At 34.3% G+C, this 22,577-nt stretch overlaps 3 protein-coding genes across 3 annotated transcripts in view; all 3 read left to right on the top strand.

Annotated features, from left to right (window-relative positions):
* LOC127902150 (disease resistance protein RGA2-like) overlaps positions 1-22,577 on the top strand; it is a 52,002-nt gene that overhangs the window by 17,841 nt on the left and 11,584 nt on the right. The window lies entirely within an intron of this gene.
* Positions 6,350-9,489, top strand: LOC127902141 (putative disease resistance protein RGA3). The gene is made up of 2 exons (XM_052440832.1): positions 6,350-9,299; positions 9,389-9,489. Exon 1 carries the CDS (start codon positions 6,350-6,352, stop codon positions 9,245-9,247), a length of 2,898 nt encoding a protein of 965 aa, XP_052296792.1. The 3' UTR covers positions 9,248-9,299; positions 9,389-9,489.
* On the top strand, positions 16,851-17,500 carry LOC127902411 (putative UDP-glucuronate:xylan alpha-glucuronosyltransferase 4). Its single transcript, XM_052441319.1, has 2 exons — positions 16,851-16,982; positions 17,072-17,500. The coding sequence occupies exons 1-2, from the start codon at positions 16,851-16,853 to the stop codon at positions 17,498-17,500; spliced, it is 561 nt and encodes a 186-aa protein (XP_052297279.1).

Genomic DNA, 22,577 nt, shown 5'->3' with positions numbered 1-22,577 from the left:
CAGCTTTCATGGAGGTTCCAAGATGTAAGGTCCTATGATGACGCAGGGCAAGGGAAGCTGACGTGAAAGGGTATCATAAGTGGCATCATAAATTGGCCGGGTACGGCAGCAGATTTAGTTATGCCAGATGTCACGTGGAGCATGTGATTCCAATCAGGCGCTTTCTTGAACAGCAAGAAAGCAGAGTTCTTGAGGGAGCTCGAGAGGCTTGTGCGACTTGAACTAGACCTCGAGAGGAGTAGTGTCAGGGCTCTTGTAACTTCTGGAAAAGAGAGTTTCCTTGTAAATTCCTTGGTCAATTAATAAAGCATGCATGCATGTAGCCAAGTGTCTGTCTTCGTGGACGTGGGCTTAGAGAAACTCAACCATGTAAAATAATAGTGTTAATTATTTCTCCTCTTGTGTGTGCTCTTGACTTGTTTGCTCTGAGTTGAAGATAATAAAGTGTTTGGTTGACAGGAAACTTTCTAAGATAACATAGAGAAAATATTTCAGACTGAATTCATTATTATTAATCTGAAAATAAAATGATGAATTACAAAACGTTATATACACAAGTCTGGAAGATTCTATAGCTCCAGATGCATGTGAATCAGCTTAACAACCTATAACAAATTTTTGGCGGGAAAACATTAACAAACTCTGAAAACTGTTTTGGCTTAAGTAACTAAATGTTGACGTGGTTGCTGACTCAGCTGCTGACATGGATATCAGAATTTATTCTTAACATGCCCCCTTAAGCTCAAGGTCTGGGACAGACATTGAGCTTAGCTCTCATATAAGCAAAATGATCGAAGCTAAGTGGCTTAGTAAGTACATCTGCCAATTGATTTGAGCTTGATACATGTTCAACAGCAAATTCCTTCTTGGCAATGTGTTCTCTTACAAAGTGTAAGTCTAGCTCAATGTGTTTAGTTCGTGAATGGTATTTGGGGTTACTTGCCAGAGCTTCTGCACTTTTATTATCACAGTACACAACAGGTGTCGTGTTGAGCTGCACTTTGAGTTCCTGCAACATATATGAAATCCATAACACTTCTGAAGATGTCAAGGCTAAGGCCCTATACTCTGACTCAGCTGATGATCGAGAAACAACATTTTGTTTCTTAGATGACCAGGACACAAGATTGGACCCAAGAAAAATGCAGTAGCCTCCAACAGATCTTTTGTCATCAGGGTCAGAACCCCAGTCTGCATCTGAGAAGGCTGTGAGAGAAAGAGATCTTGAATTATAAAATTGAAATCCCATAAGCAGCTGTAAACTGAAGATACCTCAGAACCCTTTTGCAAGCCTGCCAGTGAAGCACAGAAGGAGCAGCTAAGAACTGACTTAGTTTGTTTACAGTAAAGACTATATCAGGTCTTGTCAAGGTTACATACTGAAGAGATCCAATGATACTTCTGTAAAGAGAAGGACTCTCAAACAGAGTACCCTTATCTTTATACAATTTATCAGCAACACTCATTGGAGTATTACAACCTTTGCTGTCAAGCATATGAGCCTTCTTTAGGATGTCTCCAATATACTTTGTTTGTGAGAGATGTAACCCAGCACTTGATGGAGTAGTCTCCAATATACATTTTTTTGTTTTCTTAGTTTTTTTCACAATCTTCTCCACTTGCTTCACCAGATCCAGATCTATTAGGAAGAAATCGTTCTGGACAGAGTTTTGATTCATCGATGTAGCTCTCAAGACCATTTCCACGAATTGAAGAGAGTACTTGTTGTTTCCAGATCATGTAATTTGTGCGATCAAGTTTGATTGGTGTGGTAAAGGTAAAGGATGTTCCAGACGAGACATGAGTTGAAGAATTAAAGCTTGAAGAAGCCATCAATTAGCTCTAATACCAAGTTGAAGATAATAAAGTGTTTGGTTGACAGGAAACTTTCTAAGATAACAGAGAGAAAATATTTCAGATTGAATTCATTATTATTAATCTGAAAATAAAATGATGAATTACAAAACGTTATATACACAAGTCTGGAAGATTCTATAGCTCCAGATGCATGTGAATCAGCTTAACAACCTATAACAAATTATTGGCGGGAAAACATTAACAAACTCTGAAAACTGTTTTGGCTTAAGTAACTAAATGCTGACGTGGCTATTGACTCAGCTGCTGACATGGATATCAGAATTTATTCTTAACATGCCTCCTTAAGCTCAAGGTCTGGGACAGACATTGAGCTTAGCTCTCATATAAGCAAAATGATCGAAGCTAAGTGGCTTAGTAAGTACATCTGCCAATTGATTTGAGCTTGATACATGTTCAACAACAAATTCCTTCTTGGCAATGTGTTCTCTCACAAAGTGTAAGTCTAGCTCAATGTGTTTAGTTCGTGAGCTTGATCAATTTTTCATTAAACTATTATACATGGAATAAATTAAAATCGCGTTAGTAACTTTTAAACCATAATTACAAACTATATCTCCCTAAGCCAACTAAAGGCTACAGCTCCCACAAACCCCTTAACGGCTCATGTATTATATTATCTGCAATGATGGGTCATAAGGCTGATCCTTTTTCTCTTCATTTCCTGATGTATGAATTACAAAGTCATCAAACCACTGTTTGATATATATATATTTTAAATATGTCTAACTGAGGTTAATGATTTGTTAATTGGGCACGCAACTGGGATTTTTACAACAATAATTTAAAGATATTGGCGGTTCTAAGAAAACTACAAAGTTGCACTAAATGAAAAAAAAGTTTTTGGTGGGTGGGTTTTGTCCAAAAGAAAAGTATTTGAACTGCAGGCTACTTCCGGGAATCTTCATGCTATATTGCAGTAACTGTAAGTTATCATTATGCTTTGTCAAAAAGAAATTCAAGTATTCACATGCTGCAATTGTAAGGCAGTTTCGCAATAAAATGTTCACATGTTTCACCTGACATTCTCATATCATTTGTGGAAGAAAATTCCCTTTGTGGGGTATAAATTCCATTACCTGTGACAAATTTGTATGCCGTGAAAAAGAAAAAAAAAAAAAAGGTTTTGTCTTTTTTGAGCATTACAATTTTGACTTTCCATTTTCATTCTTTAATATCTATGACACGTTATTACAAATTGATTTTTTTAAAAAAATTCTATTAAATTTCAAAATGATTAGGATATAGAAGAATATATAAATATCCAGCTCTGGATAGATCAATTTATACATAATAAATAAGAAATAAGTAACGATGATTTGTTGTTTATTATTATTGCAAAACTAATAATAAAGATTATTTGATTTTTCACAACTTCACAGTCAAAACGTAACTGTAATTTCAGTAAATCATCTGCAACCGATTAATAATAATGGGTTCTGTTACCGATTTGGATACGAGGAGGCAGTTATCAAATCATTAAAATTTTTACACATGGTGTATTCTTAGTAAATTATTTGTCACGTCATGGGCCGTTACATACTAACCATAGTAAGACCCGTATATTATACAACAACTCGTTCAATTATTGGAAAGAGACAACATATATTATTATACAACAACTTTGTCAAGTTCATATGCTGCGTGAATCGCGGATGTAGGACCTGACAATATTTTCCAGTCCACACTGATAAAAAAAAATGAAGAAGAAAAAAAGAAAGATAATAACAGTAACTTCTTTTTTGAGATGAAATATTTGTAAATTGGAATTTTGCTTGGCAGCATGAGGATTGGAAGAATGTGACAGCATTTGCACGACAGTATTAGCTCCTTCATTTCTTTCAGAATTAATTACTTCTGCGAAAAAGTAAGTAGAAAAAGACAGTAGAATAATTGGAAATAAAAGCACACGCGTCAAGATTTAATTGGTGGAGTAGTTGTGCTCATTCCTTAATTGGCCACCGATGTCTGCCACTACATATATGAATAGTGAAAATACATGGCAATGATAAAAGCTTCAACTCGGATAAGGCCCGGGTTGGCAATGATAAAGACATGGCACAATCATTTTAAAATAGGATTTTGTTAAGTAATTTACAGTTCCACCAAAATTCATGTAGATCCCACCACTTATTATTTCTGTTCACGTAACTTTGAAGGGTTGTAAATTACTTACTTATTTCTTTAATTGATTATTTATGTTAGAATTTTGAGAGAATAGAAAAGTAAAAAAATTAAATAATAAATAATTTTATTTTATATATGTATATCTAAAAGAAAAGCTCGGCCTAGATAAATAAATTTCACTGAATATTATTTCCTACAAAAACTTAGTTTATATTTAGATCAAATTCTTATTTTTAAGAGAATTCATTGTTTTCTCAATTTTTGTAGATTTTAAAGTGTTAGAATGGAGAAAAAGACTAAGAAAACAACGTAGGTTAGCTTAATTAGATAAGTTTTATTTTTAATAAAGTTTAAAATATAAAGGATAAATTTGTAAATACAAAACAAGTGAAATTTCATAAGAGATATAGAGGGGTGCCAGTAGCGTCACTAATAAATAAATATATATTCAAATTGATTAATTAAATGAATAGATTATGCATAGATTGTGTGATCGATTAGAGGATTACTGGAATGGTGCAAGAGAGACAAGAGAGTTAATAATCAAATTGTTTAGCTTAATTAAGCTTTCTCATTGCTCTCTACTCTTCATTAATTTCCCAATAATGTTTCAATTTCAACAAAGTCGTTATAACAAAAATTACGGTGTTGCTCGATCCTTTTTTTTTTTAAAATATGTTGGGCATGTTGTGATTGAGATTTTTCAAACAATATTATTTTTTGAACAGGGGAATTACCGAAGGGCAGAGCAGAGCTTTTGAATTCGAGTCTAAAACAACTACTTGATAATAAGAATGTCAATTAATTGTTAATAAATACTGACATCTGTTATGTCATCCGCAATGATCGTCATTAAGTGTGTTATTTTTTCTCTTTATTTCTTGATGTTCAATTCCAGAGTCATCAAACAACCGTGTATTTTTTTTTTTCAAATAAATATGTCGAACTGAGACTACTGATCCGTTAATTGGGCATGCAATTATTTAGATTTTAAAAACAATAATTAGAAGATATTAGCAGTTTTAAGTATCATCTAAGAAAATTACAAAGTTACACTAAATGAAAAAGTTTTTGGTGGGTTATGGGAAAAAAAATATATCTTCTAAGTTTGAAAATTATTGATGGTTTTTGTTCAAATGAAAAATATTTAAGCGCTGTTCGTTAAAACGTTCAAATAACTTGACAAAGAATTTGAGAATCACACGTTAAACTTTAGCCTTCTATGGGGAATAATTAGAAAAACAGAGGATGCATGGGTCCATGAATTATTATAACTTTGATGGTATTCATGTGTTGCAATTAATATGGTTGTTCACAATGACAATCAACCCATCATTTCTCATATTTAGATGATGACATGAATAGAACAAACAAAAGGTTTTGTCTTTTTTTCGCATTACATTTTTGACTTTTTATTTTCATTTTTTAATATTTATGTCACTTTATTACAATTTGATTTTTTTTCAAAGTTCATATTATATTTTGAAATGATTAGAAATAGAAAAACATGTGAATATCCAGCTCTAGATTGATCATTTTATACATAATGAGAAATAACTGATGATGAATTGTGATCTATTTTTGTTGAAAAACGATTTGAAAAGATTATTTGATTTTTCACACTTCACAATCAAAGTTAGAGATTAAACTCTAAACTCCCACTGTCATAAATCTGCTAAAATGACAAAATCTAAGTAAAGTGGTTCGATATGAATCTTAAAATATTATGTGGCAGCGTTTTCCTAGTTTATTAGTATGTTCATTCTTTCCTTTCAACTAATTATGCAAAACGAGTCAAATTAAAAAAAAAAAAAGAAGAAGAAGAAGAAGAAAATAAGAAAGAGATGGTCAAGGTATTTCTAAGCTAATAATACACATATAATTCAGATCAAACAATCTAAAAATTATCAAGTTCATGGGTGATTGTAAAGCAAATGCTTCCAAATCTCAATATGACGACACGATCAAAAATATTATCTAACAACTTGTTCAATTATTTAAAAAGAGATCATAGAAAACTTTGTCAGTTTCATATACCGCGTGAATCGCCGATGTAGGACTGTACCTAACAATATATTATTTCCTGTCCACAATTGTACGTCATTTTCCCTCTTTGCTGGTATTAAAAAAAAAAAAGTAATAATAATAACAGTAGCTTCTTTCACAAGGGGCCGAAATGAAATAAATATTTCTAAATTAGAATTTTGCTTGCAGTACTAAAAGAATTGAAAGAATACGGCAACATTTTCACCACATTATCAGCTCCTTCATTTCTTTCAGCATTAGCTACTTACTTTTGCAACAATTCACCATCAATTTCTTCTCTCTCTCTTTTTTCTTTTTCACCATGGTTGATGCGATCCTTTCCCCTATCTTGGAGCGGCTGACTTCAATGGCTGTTGAAGAGGCGAAGGAACAAGTGAGGCTAGTAACGGGTGTCGGAAAGGAAGTGAAGAAGCTGACCAGCAGTCTCCGCGTCATTGAAGCTGTGCTCCATGATGCAGAGAAAAGGCAAGTGAAGGAGGAAACTGTCAGACTCTGGCTCGATCAACTCAGAGACGCATGTTACGACATGGAAGACGTGTTGGGTGAGTGGAACACTGCAAGGCTCAAACTGCAAATCGACGGAGTGGATGATCACGAGAATGATGCTCTCGTTCCTAAGAAGAAGGTATGTTCCTTCTTTCCTACTGCATCTTGCTTTGCCTGTAAACCACTTGTCTTACGTCGTGACATTGCTCTGAAGATAAAAGAAATCAACGAAACTCTTGATGATATTGCCAAACAGAAAGACATGTTTGGTTTTGTTGTGAATGTTACTAATGAGAAAGCGGATCAACGAGTACCAAGTATCTCCTCAATTGATGAGTCCGAGATATTTGGTAGAGAAAAAGAGAAGAACGAACTCGTTGATAGGTTGTTATGTGAGGGTAGTAAAGAACAGAAAGGCCCCTCTATCATCTCACTTGTTGGGATGGGGGGAATAGGCAAAACTACTCTTGCTCAATTTGCCTACAACAACCGTGATGTTGAAAGAAATTTTGAGAAAAGAACATGGGTCTATGTGTCAGAGCCATTTGATGAGTTCAGGATCGCCAGAGCAATCATTGAGTCTCTGAAGCGAGGTTCTGCCAAAGACCTTGTAGAGTTTCAATCTCTCATGCAACATATTCAAGAATGTGTTGCCGGGAAGAAATTTCTTCTTGTCTTAGATGACGTGTGGAATGAAGATTACTATAAGTGGGAACCATTCTACAAATGTTTAAAGAATGGTCTCCATGGAAGTAAAATTTTAATTACCACACGTAAAGAAACAGTTGCCTGTATTATGGGATCAACTCATGTTATCTCTGTCAATGTATTGTCTGAAATGGAATGCTGGTCGGTGTTTCAGTCGTTGGCAATTTCTGGTAAGACCACAGGAAAACGTGAAAATTTAGAAAAAATTGGTAGAGAAATTGTAAAAAAGTGCAAGGGCTTACCTTTAGCTGCAAAGACAATTGCTAGTCTCTTGCGGTCTAAAAACACTGAAAAAGAATGGCAAAATATCTTAGAGAGTGAGATATGGGAACTAGAAGCAATTGAGAAAGGCCTTTTAGCCCCTCTATTGTTGAGTTACAAAGAATTACCCTCCAAGGTAAAGCGTTGTTTCTCATATTGTGCCGTCTTTCCAAAAGACTATGAAATACAAAAGCATAAGTTAATTGAACTATGGATGGCACAAGGTTATGTTAGTGAGAAAGGAGCCAAAGAGATGGAGGATATTGGTGAAGAGTATTTCAACATCTTAGCTAGCCGTTCATTCTTTCAGGATTTTGACAAAGGTGATGATGGTGAAATCTCTAATTGCAAAATGCACGATATCGTGCACGACTTTGCCCAATATTTATGTTGTAATGAATGTTTAACAGTAGAAATTCATAGTGGTGAAGAGTTAGCTATTAGCTCTTTCGGGGAGAAAAAAATCCATTTACTGTTAACTTTACGTAGGGGGGCTTCGGTTCCGATCTCCATTTGGGGTAATGTTACAGGATTGCGAGGATTGCGTAGCCTCTTAGTTAAAAGTGATGAATATTCATGGTCTAGTGAAGTTCTACCTCAATTATTTGATAAATTAACTTGTTTAAGGACATTAAAATTAAAGGTATGTGAACCGTGGTTGTGTAAGAATTTCATCAAGGAAATTCCAACAAATATAGAAAAATTGTTACATTTGAAATACCTTAATTTGAAAGGTCAAAAGAAGATAGAAAAATTACCCGAGACGTTGTGTGAGTTATATAATTTAGAACGTTTAAACGTTGATGATTGTGAAAATCTTAGAGAATTACCTCGAGGGATTGGGAAGTTAAGAAAGCTGATGTATTTACACAATGTGGGGACTGATTCTTTAAGATACTTGCCGGCAGGGATTGGGGAATTAATCAGGCTTCGGAGGGTGAGAGAGTTTGTTGTGGGCGGAGGGTATGACAAAGCATGTAGCCTTGGGTCTCTTAAAAAGCTTAACTTCCTTCAACAATGTGGTATACGTGGGCTGGGTGGTGTGTCAGATGCGGGTGAGGCTGCGAGGGCTGAACTTGAGAAAAAGAAATATCTCGTTGAGTTGGGACTTCATTTTGATCATTTAAGAGATGGGGATGAAGATCAAGCTGGGAGGAGGGAGAATGAGGAGGATGAAGATGAACGGCTTCTTGAAGCATTGGGACCACCTCCTAATTTAAAGAAATTAGTGATAGATGAATACAGAGGCAGGAGGAATGTTGTACCCAAAAATTGGATCACGTCATTAACCAATTTAAGGGTCTTATATCTCAGCTGGTGGAGAAATTGTGAGCATTTGCCTCCTTTGGGAAAATTGCCATCCCTTGAATCTCTTCATATTGAAGGAATGAAAAGTGTGAAAAGAGTGGGTAATGAATTTCTGGGAGTAGAAAGTGATACGGATGGCTCCTCAGTTATTGCCTTTCCCAAATTGAAACAGCTCGCATTTAGTCTTATGAAAGAACTGGAAGATTTGGATTGCGGGACTGCAATAAAGGGAGAAATCATAATCATGCCACGTCTTTCTTACTTGGAAATTGTGTCATGCCCTAAATTAAAAGCACTGCCCGATCACCTGCTTCAGAAGACAACACTGCAGGAATTGTTGATTGGGGGATGTCATATTTTAGAAGAACGTTGCAGAGAGGAGACAGGAGAGGACTGGCCTAAGATACGCCACATTCCCTACATCGACATTCTCTGAATGCGCGCGGCTGCAATTAGTCAATTACAATCACCCACGGCCACCGCCACGGGTAATTTCTTTCTAGATCTCCTGCATGCATTGCGTGCTCACTCTATTTTAATTAAAATTAATTAGTAGTTATTTTTTAATCCATTTTAGAAACAAATGGTGAACAGAGGAGGGGATTCAGCAGGGATATATATATGTAATGTTGCTAATAACTCTGGTTAGTAATTATAATTTGTATACGCTTTCCTTCTCGTTTGCTCTCTACTCTTCTTCATTAATTTAACAATGTCCATTAAAATTAGATATATTTGTCTAACTGATTCATTTGTTTTGTTGGGGAAAGCGATATTTTAATTGTAAAACCTCATATTTATACTTTAATTTTTTTAAACCTTTTTCATTGTATTTCATAAATTTATAATTTATAAACTTGCTTATTAGATTAGACCTGAAACACTCAAGCTCAAACTCAAGCCAAACTTTTTTAAAGACCCATTAAACTTTTTAGATGGCAAATTCTTATTGGTTGAGCAGGCATTTTCTTATATGATAAGGTGATGAATTCAGCCTACATAAATTTTTCTTTTTTGAGCGTATGAAATGTCATCATTTTAATTTATTGATGTGGCAACATAAAATAAATAAAATAGTAAATTTTATTTGATAGAATTTTGTCGTTGACTTATTAAAGATAAATTCACATCAGTTAAGTCATTGAAATCTTTTAAAACTATGTCATTTTCAATGCCTAAGTGGAATTAAAAATTAAAAAAAAAAGTTCATCGATAGAATTATGTCAAAAAAATTAAAATCTTTAAAACACATTTTTGTAAAATATTAAAATGTGAGATTTTATATAAATGTTTTGATAGTATTCTATCAAGAATCACTTAACTTACTATTAATGACAGAATTTTGTAACTATTCTCTTATAGAATAATCAAAATTTCAAGGCCTCTAAAGATTTTGAAACGATTGTGTTTCCGACATCAGCAACATAATATATCTGTCACAAAACTTTGACACATACATGATCATGTGAAAAAGCATTCTGTCAAAGAAATTCAGTTTTGTAGTAGTGGGATTGGCTTAATCTTCAGCGTAATACATAATGTTGGAATATTTATCGGTTGCCATTTATTTCTTTCCATATTAATTTTGTTGGATTAGAAAGCAACTAATCAATTGCGGGTGATGTGAAATGCCAACTAGAGTAGTGATTTAATGAAAATAATATGTATCGAAAAAAATGAAAAGAGGTCATAAACTAGAACAAAAATATAATCATATTCAAGTAAACTTAATAGAGAAATCCTAAGTTCATGCACAAGAGTTGAACTCTATGAATTCTATTCTCCATAATTCGATGCATACAAAATATATACAAGTTTAATGAGTGACGTATGGGTACTAAAAGAGTTAAGTAATAAGTAAATAAAGCAAACCAAGTGACATGACATTGATTCAATATTATTGTATCAATATTTATGAAAGAAATTGTATTAAAATTAAATTGTATGTTGAGTATTGATCTTGTCGTCTCATTATGTTTAGATATCTTAATATTAAATCGATATATGTTGTATCGTTGGTTGATTAAATGTCATATCATTTAAAGTATATCCTTAACTAACTGAATTAATAGCATAAATAATTTATTTCAAGAAGTCTTTGACCAGGTAATGTAAATGAGATTTGCAGCTTTGAGAAGAAGCACAATATTTCAAACGCAAAATAGACTAATAGTAACTATCATATTATCATTCTTGTTTTTTAAATCTGAATAATTGAGAATGCAAATTTAGAAGTCAACTTTAATGAGATCGCATACCAATTCCAATATTACGCCACGACTTCTTCAAAACCTTCATATGTAATTCATGTTAAAGTCATGGTCGAGAGGTGCCGCCCAAAGAAAGAAACAAAAGAGAAAGAAGAAAAAGAAGAAAGAAAGAAGAAAAAATGGGTGCCGGGCCGTAAAGGGCAAAGAAAAAAATAATAAAATAATAAAAATAATATATAATTGATGAATAGTGCCAAAACTTTCTCTATAAATAGAAATGAAGAGAATGAGCAAATTCATTCCATTGAGAGAGAAGCATTTCCTTCATTTAGAATTGAGAGTGTTAAGAGTTTCATAAACTCTTGAGTGATTAGTGTCTTGAGAGTTTGGGTGTATTGAGATTTTGGGAAGTGAGCTAAAATACTACAATATTTGTAACTCATTTTCATTATTAAAATATTTCCTTCTGTCTTCGCCTGTGGACGTAGGCTAAAAGCTGAACCACGTAATTTCTGGTGTCCATTTTTTGTGCTTGTTCTTTATTTTCTTCCAATTTCACTTTAGCTGTGTGTCTGCTTCACCCATCAATTTCCTAACAGTGGTATCAGAGCTATTAGTTGTATTTTTAGAGTCGGGTATTGTTCACGTAAGGGGGTACTATTCACGTATACGATATTGTTCACGTATATGATACTGTTCATGTATACGATACTATTCACGTATACGGTACTATTCACGAGAAACAGTGGGAGTGATCCAAGAATTTTGCGGTGCAAAGCAGGGAATAGTGGTGTGAGTAAAGCAACTGTGTGGTTTTGTACATCTAGGAAAGTTCTGTCACAAAGGCGATAAGAGCTTAAGGAGTCTGGGTTTTAAGTGGGACCATTGTGACCCCTCCAGTCTTTCTTGGGAACTTTCCTGGTGTGCATTCTCACACATACTCACAACTATTCAAGGTGGTACACTAGCTTGTGTGTGGTATTTATCAACAAAATAGCGGCAAAGTATGAAATTGAGAAGTTTAACGGAAATAATTTTTCGTTGTGGAAAATGAAGATGAAAGCTGTATTGAGGAAAAATAATTGCTTGGCAGCAATTGGAGAAAGGCCCATGGAGATAACTGATGACAAGTGGAACGAGATAGATGGCAACACCATTTCTGATCTACACTTGGCACTTGCAGATAGAGTATTATCCAGTGTGGCAGAGAAAAATACAGCGAAGAAAATATGGGATACTTTCGTAAAATTGTACGAGGTCAAGTCACTACACAACAAAATCTTCTTAAAGAGGAAACTCTATACTCTTCGAATGGTGGAATCTACAATGGTGACCGACCACATCAATACCTTGAAGACTCTATTTTCACAACTCACAACGTTGGGTCATAATATAGAGGAAAATAAACGTGCAGAACTTCTGTTTCAAAGTCTACCAGATTTGTATGATCAACTCATCATCAACCTGACGAACAAAAATCCAGCAGACAGTCTAGTTTTCGACGATGTTGCAGCCTCCGTATTAAATGAGGAGAGTAGGCGGAAAAATAAGGAAAACAGTCAAGCAAGTTCGCAGCAAGCGGAGGCGCTATCGGTGACGAGAGGGAGATCAACAGAACGTGGACTCAGTGGGAGTCACAATCATGGTAGATTAAAATCCATAAGTAAGAAGAATGTTAAATGCTACAACTATGGCAATAAAGGGCACGTTAAGAAAGAGTGTTGGAATAACCAGAAGAGAAAAGAGGGCAAAGAACCTGAGTCATCGAATGCTAAATGGTGTATAGCAAGTACCTCAGATGATAGCGAAATTCTTTACAGCGAGGCAACAACTGTTTCAGAAGGCAGAAAATGACTATCTGATGTCTGGTTTATAGACTTAGGAGCTACCTGGCACATGACCTCTTGGAGAGAATGGTTCCACACATATGAACCTATCTCAGGAGGATCTGTATATATGGTAATGATCATGCCTTGGAGATCGCTGGTATTGGTACTATCAAAATAAAAATGTTTGATGGTACAATTCGCACAATTGGGGAGGTACGACATGTCAACAGCCTGAAAATCTATTATCTTTGGGACAAAACTCATGTGAAGAATGGAATTATGAAGATCGTTAAAGGCGCTCTTGTATTGATGAAGGCAGAAAAGATCGATGCTAATCTATTCATGCTTAAAGGAGAAACACTACATGAGGCTGATGCGTGTGTCGCGTCAAATGGAGAAGAGTCAACGATGATGTGGCATCTCAAACTTGGCCGCATGTCAGAACAAGGTTTGAAGATTCTCTTTGAGCGAAAATTGCTTCCGGGGCTCAAATCGGTAAGTTTACCATTTTGCGAGCATTGTGTTATAAGTAAGTGGCATAGATTAAAATTCAGTAGATCTATTGCTAGAAATAAATGCATTCTAAACTTGATTCATTCTGATGTTTGGAAATCATCGGATATATCCATGGGAGGTGCAAAGTACATGGTGACTTTCATTGATGATTATTCCAGAAGATGTTGGGTGTTTCCAATTAAGAAAAAGTCAGATGTATTTCCAGTGTTTAAAGAATACAAAGCGCGAGTGGAACTTGAATATGGTAAAAAGATCAAGTGCTTGAGGACGGATAATGGTGGAGAGTATACAGACGGCGAGTTTCTTGCTTTCTGTAAGCAAGAAGGTATTCAGAGGCAGTTCACGGTAGCATATACTCCTCAACAAAACGGAGTGACGGAGCGGATGAACAGAACTCTTATAGAAAGAATAAGAGTTATGTTGAGGACTGCTAGTCTACCCAATTCATTCTGGGCAGAAGCAGCCAAAACTGCTTATTATATAGTAAATCAGTCGCCATCTACAACTATTGGGCTAAAAACAGCGATGGAGATGTGAACTGGAAAGCCAGCTAATTATTCCTACTTACATGCATTTGGATGTCTTGTGTACGTGATGTACAATGCCCAAGAAAGAACAAAGCTGGATCTAAAATCTAGAAGATGTATCGTCTTGGGATATGTTGATGGAGTAAAGGGGTATTGTCTGTGGGACCCCACTGCCCACAAGATCGTCATCAGCAGAGATATTATTTTTGTAGAAGATCAACTGCAAAGGAAAGATGGAGATGATGGAACTGCAAAAGAAACGTCAGAGACTGTTCCGGTATATGCGGAAAATAATCTAGAAGATTCAGATTTTTCGGAAGCAGTACCAGAGCATGAAGAACAAGAACCAGTCGAGTCTGAGGCTCCAGAAGTTCGTCGATCAATTCGTGAGAGACGACCGCCGGTGTGGCACTCGGAGTATGTCACAAAGATCAATATTGTGTACTGTCTTCTAACAGAGGATGGAGAGCTATCAACTTTCCATGAAGCTTTAGAAAGCTCAGATGTTGCTTTGTGGATGACAGCAATGCAGGAAGAAATTGAAGCTCTATACAAGAACAAGACATGGGAACTTGTACCACTACCACACGGAAGAAAAGCCATTAAAAACAAATGGGTCTACAAGATCAAACATGATGGCAATGACCAAGTGGAGCAGTATCGTGCGAGATTGGTGGTGAAAGGATATGCTTAGAAAGAAAGTATTGACTTCAACGAGATATTTTCGCCAGTGGTTCGACTCACAACAGTCAGAATAGTCTTGGCAATGTGTGCTACATTTGACCTACATCTAGAGCAGTTAGATTTGAAAAATGCATTTCTTCATGGAGAACTTGAAGAAGAAATATATATGCTCCAACCAGAAGATTTTGCAGAAACAGAAAAGGAAAACTTGGTTTGCAGGTTGAACAAATCTCTATACGGTTTCAAACAGGCGCCGATGTGTTGGTATAAGAGATTTGATTCATTCATCATGAGCCTTGGATACAACAGACTCAGTTCAGACCATTGTGCATATTACAAAAGGTTTGAAGATAATGATTTCATTATTTTACTGTTGTATGTGGATGACATGCTGGTAGCAGGCCCCAACAAAGATCGAGTCCAAGAATTGAAGGCACAATTGGCTAAGGAGTTTGAAATGAAGGACTTGGGACTAGCAAACAAGATTCTAGGGATGCAAATTCACCGAGACAGAAATAACAGGAATATTTGGCTTTCACAGAAGAACTACTTGAAGAAAATCTTGCAGCGCTTCAACATGCAAGATTGTAAGTCAATTTATACCCCACTTCCTATTAATTTCAAATTATCCTCAAGTATGTGTCATAGCAATGAAGCAGAGAGGAAGGAGAAGTCTCGAGTACTGTATGCATCAACAGTGGGAAGTTTGATATTCGCTATGATATGTACTAGACTGGACATTGCACAAGCAGTTGGAGCAGTCAGTCGATACATGGCGAATCTCAGTGGAGAGCATTGGATAGCTGTGAAGAGGATTCTGAGATACATCAAAGGAACCTCAGATGTTGCATTATGTTATGGAGGATCAGAGTTTACTGTCAGGGGCTATGTGGATTCAGATTTTGCAGGAGATCTTGATAAAAGAAAATCCACTACTGGTTATGTGCTTACACTTGCGGGAGCAGCTGTAAGCTGGGTTTCGAAACTACATACCATTGTGGCTTTATCTACAACAGAAGCAGAGTACATGGCTGCTACACAAGCTTGCAAGGAAGTTATTTGGATACAAAGGTTATTAGAGGAGATCGGGCACAAACAAGAGAAAATTTTTGTGTTTTGTGACAGTCAGAGTGCCTTGCACATTGTAAGGAATCCAGCCTTTCATTCCAGGACAAAGCACATAGGAGTTCAGTATCACTTCGTTCGAGAAGTAGCGGAAGACAGAAATGTGGATTTACAGAAAATCCATACGAAGGAGAACCTAGTTTTGACCAAGCCGATAAATACTGATAAGTTTGTCTAGAGTAGATCCTCTTGTGGCCTAGCAGAAACGTAGGTAACATAATTATGGCGAAGCAGAAAGGATGGTGTGGAGATTGATTGATTCTCAATCAAATCTCCAAGTGGGAGAATGTTATAGTCATGGTTGGGAGGTGCCGCCCAAAGAAAGAAACAAAAGAGAAAGAAGAAAAAGAAGAAAGAAAGAAGAAAAAATAGGTGCCGGGCCGTAAAGGGCAAAGAAAAAAATTAATAAAATAATAAAAATAATATATAATTGATGAATAGTGCCAAAGCTTTCTCTATAAATAGAAACGAAGAGAATGAGCAAATTCATTCCATCGAGAGAGAAGCATTTCCTTCATTTAGAATTGAGAGTATTAAGAGTTTAATAAACTCTTGAGTGATTAGTGTTCTGAGAGTTTAGGTGTATTGGGATTTTGGGAAGTGAGCTAAAATACTACAATACTTGTAACTCATTTTCACTAGTAAAATATTTCCTTCTGTCTTCGCCCGTGGACGTAGGCTAAAAGCCGAACCACGTAATTTCTGGTGTCCATTTTTTGTGCTTATTCTTTATTTTCTTCTAATTTCACTTTAACTGCATGTCTGCTTCACCCATCAATTTACTAACAATTCATTTTTCTTAATTTTCCAAAATTAACCTGAAATTAATATTTGAGTGTTTTTATTTTGATTTACAGGCAAAGAAATATGGAGATATTTTATGTCACAAGCGAGACTAGCAAAATTGAACTACACAACGTACCATCAAAGAGAAGCTTATGTAACAATTCTACATTCATCAGAAGCTTATGTATGTGGAGCAATAGCTTTAGCGGAAAGCATAATCCAAAAAAACTCGAGCAGGGATCTCGTTCTCCTTCATGATAAATCAATAAGTGGCAAGTCTCTCCGCAGCCTGAGAGCTGCCGGATGGAAAACCAAGTGGATTTCGCGCATACGGAGCCCCTTTGCCAAGAAAGATTCATACAATGAGTGGAATTATAGCAAGCTTAGAGTATGGCAACTCACTGAATATGATAAAATTATCTTCATTGATTCTGATCTTTGAGTACTCAAAAACATCGATGAGTTCTTCTTTTACCCTGAATTATCAGCAGCAGGTAATGACAAAGTGTTGTTCAACTCTGGGGTGATGGTGATTGAGCCATCATTGTGCAAGTTTGAAGATTTGATGTTGAAATCCTTTCAGGTTTCGTCGTACAATGGGGGCGACCAGGGATTTCTTAATGAAGTGTTCACATGGTGGCATAGGTTGCCTAAGAGAATAAACCATTTGAAGGTGTTTTCAAAGCAAGACGATAAGGAACATCAAGTGGGTGATGGTCTTTATGCAATTCATTATCTGGGGTTAAAGCCATGGATGTGTTACGAGGACTATGATTGCAATTGGGACATGGTGAGTCGCCATATATTTGCCAGTGATTCAGCTCATAAGAAATGGTGGCAAGTTTATGACGCAATGCCTAAGAAATTGCAACAGTACTGTGCATTAACAAAGCATATGGATAAAAGGATTAAGAAATGGAGAAGAATTGCTGAGAATGCAAGTCTGGCTAATGGGCACTGGAAGATTAAGCCGAAAGATCCTAGGCAATATCATATTGTTGATAACAAATGAAAGGCGATCGAAATTTTTAAATTTTTTTAATATAGCAGCATTTATTTATGCTGTTTGTTCTGATCAAGAAAACTGGAAGCAAAGAAATACAACAATACAAGATTGAGTAGCAAAATTTCATAATTGTCTGGTTTGGTAACTTGAAAAGTTCAGGACGCGGACAACAAAATCAGGCTATCAAATTTCTTGCAAAATGCATTACACATTAATTTGAGGACCAGTTTCGTATTTGTTTCCACTAACAAATATTTGATTTCCCACTAGTTCTGCAATTGGTTTCTCGGGATTTAATAGATGAACTAAACTAAGGTACTGTTTATTTTTTTAATCTGAAATCTAAATTTAATTTTTTTTTCAGACAATTGTTTATTTTAGGTTTTTTTTAACTTATCACTTATTTTCAGACAATTTTATCTGAATTTAAAAAATAGAAAAAGTTCACTTTTATTTGAAGTATTAAGTTTAAATGAAAAATTTTAATTTCAAATCTCAAAAATACCCTTAACAATTCATGTATTTCCAATTTTATGTATAAACCTAATATTTTTGTATTATTTTTGAAGTTTTTTTAATTGCTTTAAATTTTTATTCACATGATGACATTAGATAAACTAAAATCTTGAACAAATCAAATTATGTTCATTGTGATGAATGAGAAATAAAATAACAATGTTGACTTTGTAATAAAATTTGATGTTATAATTACATCTTTTAATAAAAAATTAAATTAAGATCAACAATAATATTTTTTTTTAATGCTACCAAACTAATCAACCTGTGAAAATTATAAATTGTGAAAAACAAATATATACACCACTTAAAAGGATATTTATGTCAAACTACTAGCTTTTAAATTTTTCTCTTCAGATGTTGAAAGAAAAAAAAAAACAAATATATCATTCAGAAATTTTTATTCAGACCTATTTAGACTTCAGCTAAATTAAGATTTATTCAAATCTCCGATTAAAAAAAAAAATGAATCGCAACCTAAGCCTTGGATTTCTTCCCTTTGGCTTCAGGAGCTGGCTTGGCCTTGAAAGGCCTGAAAGTCTTTCCACCCATGAAAGATTGTCCTCCCCTAAGAGTTCTCCCAGGAAATCTCTTCCTCTTGCACTTCGACACCATCTTCCTTCTGGTAGTCTTCGAGGATATAGCAACAAGTGAACGTATTATTTTGTCTGCTCATTGCCCTGCAGCAGTCCAAAATACAGAAGACAAATCATGAGTTTGACACATACATACATATAATTATGTCATCAAACCATTATAATAATTAAATATATTTGTCTAACTGATTAATTTGTTGGGAAAGCAATGTTTTCAGCCAAAAAGGAATTACGTAAATGGCTTAGCAGAGCAGGAATTATGATAGGCACATGCTTTTTTAATCTGTTATCTATATTTTCATTATCTTGTGATTAGGTATTGGGTCATTTTTATTATCATTATTATTATTTTTTGCGAGTCTTGTATTTGTAAAGAGAATGAATGGGGGAAAGCACAAGTTTGAGAGAGCTCTTGTGAGACTAAACTGTTGGGGTTGATTGATTTTGAGGGTTGAGGTAGTGGTTTCATCTCGTTTTGCTTATCACATAAATTTTTCTAATCCTAGCAAATAATCATTCAACGAGGTTTTTATTTTTATTTGAAATCTGAATTTAACTTTTTTTTTTCAGACAATTGTTCATTTTAGGTTTTTTTTTAACTTATCACTTATTTTCAGACAATTTTATCTGAATTTAAAAAAGTAGAAAAAGTTCACTTTTATTTGAAGTATTAAGTTTAAATGAAAAATTTTAATTTCAAATCTCAAAATTACCCTTAACAATTCATTTATTCCAATTTTATGTATAAACCTAATATTTTTGTATTATTTTTGAAGTTATTTTTTAATTGCTTTAAATTTTTATTCACATGATAACATTAGATAAACTGAAACCTTGAACAAATCAAATTATGTTCATTGTGATGAATGAGAAATAAAATAACAATGTTGACTTTGTAATAAAATTTGATGTTATAATTACATCTTTTAATAAAAAATTAAATTAAGACCAACAATAATATTTTTTTTTTAATGCTACCAAACTAATCAACCTGTGAAAATTATAAATTGTGAAGAACAAATATATACACCACTTAAAAGGATATTTATGTCAAACTACCAGCTTTTAAATTTTTCTCTTTAGATGTTGAAAGAAAAAAAAAACAAACATGTCATTCAGAAATTTTTATTCATACCTATTTAGACTTCAGCTAAATTAAGAACTATTCAGATCTCAAATTAAAAAAAAAAAAAAGAATCGCAACCTAAGCCTTGGATTTCTTCCCTTTGGCTTCAGGAGCTGGTTTGGCCTTGAAAGGCCTGAAAGTCTTTCCACCCATGAAAGATTGTCCTCCCCTAAGAGTTCTCCCAGGAAATCTCTTCCTCTTGCACTTCGACACCATCTTCCTTCTGGTAGTCTTCGAGGATATAGCTAATGGTCCTCTCCGTCGCTGTGAGGGTCGAGTTCAACAAGTGAACGTATTGTTTTGTCTGCTCATTGCCCTGCATCAGTGCAAAATACAGAAGACAAATCATGAGTTTGACACATGCTTTTTTAATCTGTTATCTATATTTTCATTATCTTGTGATTAGGTATGGGTCATTTTTATTATCATTATTATTATTTTTTGCGAGTCTTGTATTTGTAAAGAGAATGAATGGGGGAAAGCACAAGTTTGAGAGAGCTCTTGTGAGACTAAACTGTTGGGGGTTGATTGATTTTGAGGGTTGAGATTGTGGTTTCATCTCGTTTTGCTTATCACATAAATTTTTCTAATCCTAGCAAATAATCATTCAACGAGGTTTTTATTTTTATTTTATTTTTTTAATAAAATGACTAACGGTATAATTCCACAACTAGTGTGTGCATCTTCTACCAAACTTTCCCTGCTCAATTCCATTCTCCATTTAACAGTTTTATTTTTTTTTCCAAATTTTTTTTGTAGTAAATTTTTATTATTATTTTGAATAGTAATATGTATTTGTATTTGAAACATCTATAAATTTTATTCTATATGTGAAATTTTATGAATAAAATGAACTTGTATTGCAAATGAATTTGATTTTACTTTGAATTTTCCGTTAAATATCAAATTGATTTTTTTTTCAAGCCAAAGTGTATTTTGTCAAAAAAAAAAAAAGCAAGAAAGAAATCAGTTCCTTTTTAATGTTTGATTTCCAGTTGTAACCAAACAACGGAATCTCATTCCTCTCTTTAGTTATTCCATTTGTTTCTCCTTCTATTTCTCTATTCTTTGATACAGCCCCCAAAGTTCTGCGGGTAAAAGCCCATTTAGTCCCTAAATTTTAAGATTAGTGTCCATTTAGTTCTTATATTTTTAAAAATACCTCGAAACATCCTTGCCGTCAAAGTATTGATACCCCTACCGTTACTTTTTATTTTTTTTGGCTTACTTTTACAATATTAACCTTTTATAATAATTTTTTTGTTTGGACATTAATAAAAAGAAAATAATTAAATTACCAATTTTACCCTAAAAATAAAAAAAAATTATATTATTTTTTTTACAAGCACCATTTTCACACTTGGTAGTTTGCATACAATTTTTGACAATTTAATCTTTGAAAATGAAAAATTAATATAATTTTTTTATTTTTAGGGTTAAATTGGTAATTTAATTATTTTCTTTTTATTAACGTCCAAACAAAAAAATTATTATAAAAGGGTAATATTGTAAAAGTAAGCCAAAAGAAATAAAAAGTAACATTAAGGGTATCAATACTTTAACGACAAGGATGTTTCGAGGTATTTTTAAAAATGCATCGACTCAATGGACACTAATCTTAAAATACAGAGACTAAATGGGCTTTTACCCAAGTTCTGCCATACTTATATAGCTTTTAATATGAGAAGTAAAGTCTCATTTGAAAAGTCTTATAGTGATGCTTTAATAATAATATGTTTTCTGAACCAAACACCATCTGTAGATGTTATTCATGATTATACCTCAACGATAATGGTAGCAAGATACATACATACATACATACATACATGTGTGTGTGTGTGTGTGTGTGTGTGTGTGTGTGTGTGTGTGTGTGTATTGTAAATGGGCATCAACAAAATGAATAATCACTTTTAGTCCCTTAAAAAAAAAGATATGCAAAAATATCTTAACACTCATGAATAGGTATTTGTTCATATTACTATTTATTATGCACATTTTGAGAGAAGCAAAAGAATTTGTTCCGACGAAATGGCCAGATAAGTGTACACTTAACGAATGCACTGCAATCGCATTACGTTACAAGCACAAGTTATGTGATAATTATTCGGATATAATGTTACAGGTTTTCAAGGCATTTCAAAAAAAAATTTTGGAGCTAGGTAGGTGAGTGAGGTTGCTTCAAAGATCAAATTTTTGGCCTGCAGCACCGGACCACAGCAGTTGTCCTTCAGCAAGGTTTGAATGCTAAAGGTGTTAAAGATTGGTAACATCATGTTGCTAACATGTCTACCGATATGTATGGCTTGGATTAAACCCTAACGGTTATGTTAAGTTTATGTTGATTTTTCATTTGGTAGTCATTCGGCTGATCAAATTATGTTTATGTTAGCTGTGGTACATTAGCATCTTCTTCGACTCTATTTACTGGCTTTGAGTGGCGATTCATGCTAGTTTCTTTAAAACCAATTACACCAATCACAAGACTACATTCACTTGGCTTTTAAGCTGGGTGATGAATTTTCAGGGCTCGCTCACTCAATCGGGAAGACCAATTTTGCCTTGGATTTGGTAGTTGGCCGTGGGTGTCTTTCTTTCCATTTCTCAAAACTTTATCTTTTAAAGAGAAGAGTTGACACCTAGTAACTAGCCTTCTCAATACACATAAAATAGATACATAAAACCAACGAAGGTTGAACAACAGAGGAGAGTAAAAGGTGTATGGAAATACATGAAGATCTAAGCAAGCAGATAGCAGGAGATGTATTGGCCTTTATAGACAGAAACTTCTAAGGTGGGCTTCAACCTTGCTTTCACACGTTAATTATATTATTTGGATTTAAAATTC

Source organism: Citrus sinensis, chromosome 5 (assembly GCF_022201045.2).
Source record: "Citrus sinensis cultivar Valencia sweet orange chromosome 5, DVS_A1.0, whole genome shotgun sequence".
In the NCBI taxonomy this organism is placed as follows: Eukaryota; Viridiplantae; Streptophyta; class Magnoliopsida; order Sapindales; family Rutaceae; genus Citrus; species Citrus sinensis.
The sequence above is the reverse complement of the archived record's forward strand: the minus strand, read 5'-3'. Positions and strand labels throughout refer to the sequence as shown.

Excerpts from the sequence above, each read along its gene's own strand:
- LOC127902141 (XM_052440832.1), top strand. The coding sequence starts at position 6,350 with ATGGTTGATGCGATCCTTTCCCCTATCTTGGAGCGGCTGACTTCAATG.
- LOC127902411 (XM_052441319.1), top strand. The coding sequence starts at position 16,851 with ATGAGTGGAATTATAGCAAGCTTAGAGTATGGCAACTCACTGAATATG. Across the intron at positions 16,983-17,071 it reads CCCTGAATTATCAGCAGCAG|GTTTCGTCGTACAATGGGGG; the intron begins GTAATGACAAAG and ends AAATCCTTTCAG.